This window comes from Camelina sativa, unplaced genomic scaffold (genome assembly GCF_000633955.1).
Source record: "Camelina sativa cultivar DH55 unplaced genomic scaffold, Cs unpScaffold00486, whole genome shotgun sequence".
Lineage (NCBI taxonomy): Eukaryota > Viridiplantae > Streptophyta > Magnoliopsida > Brassicales > Brassicaceae > Camelina > Camelina sativa.
Window position 1 is genome coordinate 51,376 of NW_010921709.1, and position 1,297 is coordinate 52,672.

Sequence of the window (1,297 nt, forward strand, 5' to 3'; positions counted from 1 at the left end):
TAATAGTATAGATAGAAACTAATTCTATAAATACACATAATATTTAATTGTATGTTATAATTCCTATAATATAAAATAATAAACTCAAACAAAATACTTTCTACACTAACTAATATATATATATATATATATATATTTTAATGTTGTACATTTTATAAAATACAAATTAAATATCAGTTATTAATTTAGTTAATCTACAAAACAAATAACATTTTATTTTTATTAAAAAATAGTCTCGCAGTACACAAAAATAGTCTCGCAGTACACCACAGGTTAATATTTAGTATATGTTAATACTGGTGGTATGTATGAATCAATTGTACCAATAATTCAAATCTGATTTAACCTTTTACAAACTAAATGTACCATTCAAAACCATTTTGTAAGAAAAGAATTGGAAAACTAAATTCATTCCAACGCTACATTATTGTACGAGTATATGAATAATTTGCCAATAGAACACATGAGTTTATTGTCATTGTATAAACATGAAAATTCAATCGACATAAAAATAAAAGGAAACAAAGCAATCAATGAAATAGGAAAGAAATCAAAGAAACCACCAATAGCAAAAGTGACCAAACAAAGCATGTCACAGTATATTCAGTATCCCCCATTAACAAGAGATGATTATTTCCTCTACTTTTTTCTTTTTTTCCTTCTCTAGTCCTAAAGCTTCAAATATTGTTACGCTGTGAAATCAGCCGTACGTTATGCAATTCATATTTTCACTAGAGATAAGAGCAACGATCCTTTATTCTTTGATCCTAGAAGGCTCTCCGACTGTGTTCTCCATTCGAGAATACCATTCGCCAATGCGTGTGTTGTCCACCATATCCTTACCCGATCGAAGGTATCTTATTGGCCTCAGAACACCAAATACAGCGAGATCAGCCAAGTTCGGTTTTGACCCACCTGCTAATCATAAACTACAATCATGGACCACTTAAGAAAGTGAAGACTAAATTTAGTATTATATCGGAAGTTGTACATACCGAGGTATGGACGCTCTTTCAAGGCATCGACCCATGTCTCAGCAGCATCATAAAGAGCAGCACGTTCATCAGTAATGTTATATTTCTTCTTCAGTTTCTTTGACACAAAGTACATCGCCGTTGCTCCTGCATACTTTGCCACTAATCTTTCAGTGAAACTGAAATTTCCTGCACAGGGCACAACATTACAACTTAGACAAGAAGTACCTTCCTCCAAAAGCTTTCGGCAGTTGCAAATGACGAATAAATGTTCCCAAAACTGGAATCCCAGACGAGCATAAAAAAAAAAAAAAAAAACAAAA

General features: G+C 31.9%; 1 protein-coding gene across 2 annotated transcripts in view; it reads right to left on the bottom strand.

The window, feature by feature from the left end:
* Positions 1-440: 440 nt before the first annotated feature.
* Positions 441-1,297, bottom strand: part of LOC104773196 (prostaglandin E synthase 2-like) — a 2,036-nt gene continuing 1,179 nt past the window's right edge. Inside the window, exons 5-6 of one of the 2 annotated variants that reach the window (XM_010497773.1) lie at positions 996-1,163; positions 441-915 (exon numbers count right to left, since the gene is read on the bottom strand). In XM_010497773.1, coding sequence (XP_010496075.1) covers positions 755-915; positions 996-1,163 — 329 coding nt within the window. In that variant the 3' untranslated portion in view covers positions 441-754. Of the gene's footprint in view, positions 919-995; positions 1,164-1,297 lie in introns of both variants that reach the window. The other variant, XM_010497772.1, reaches the window with a different exon arrangement.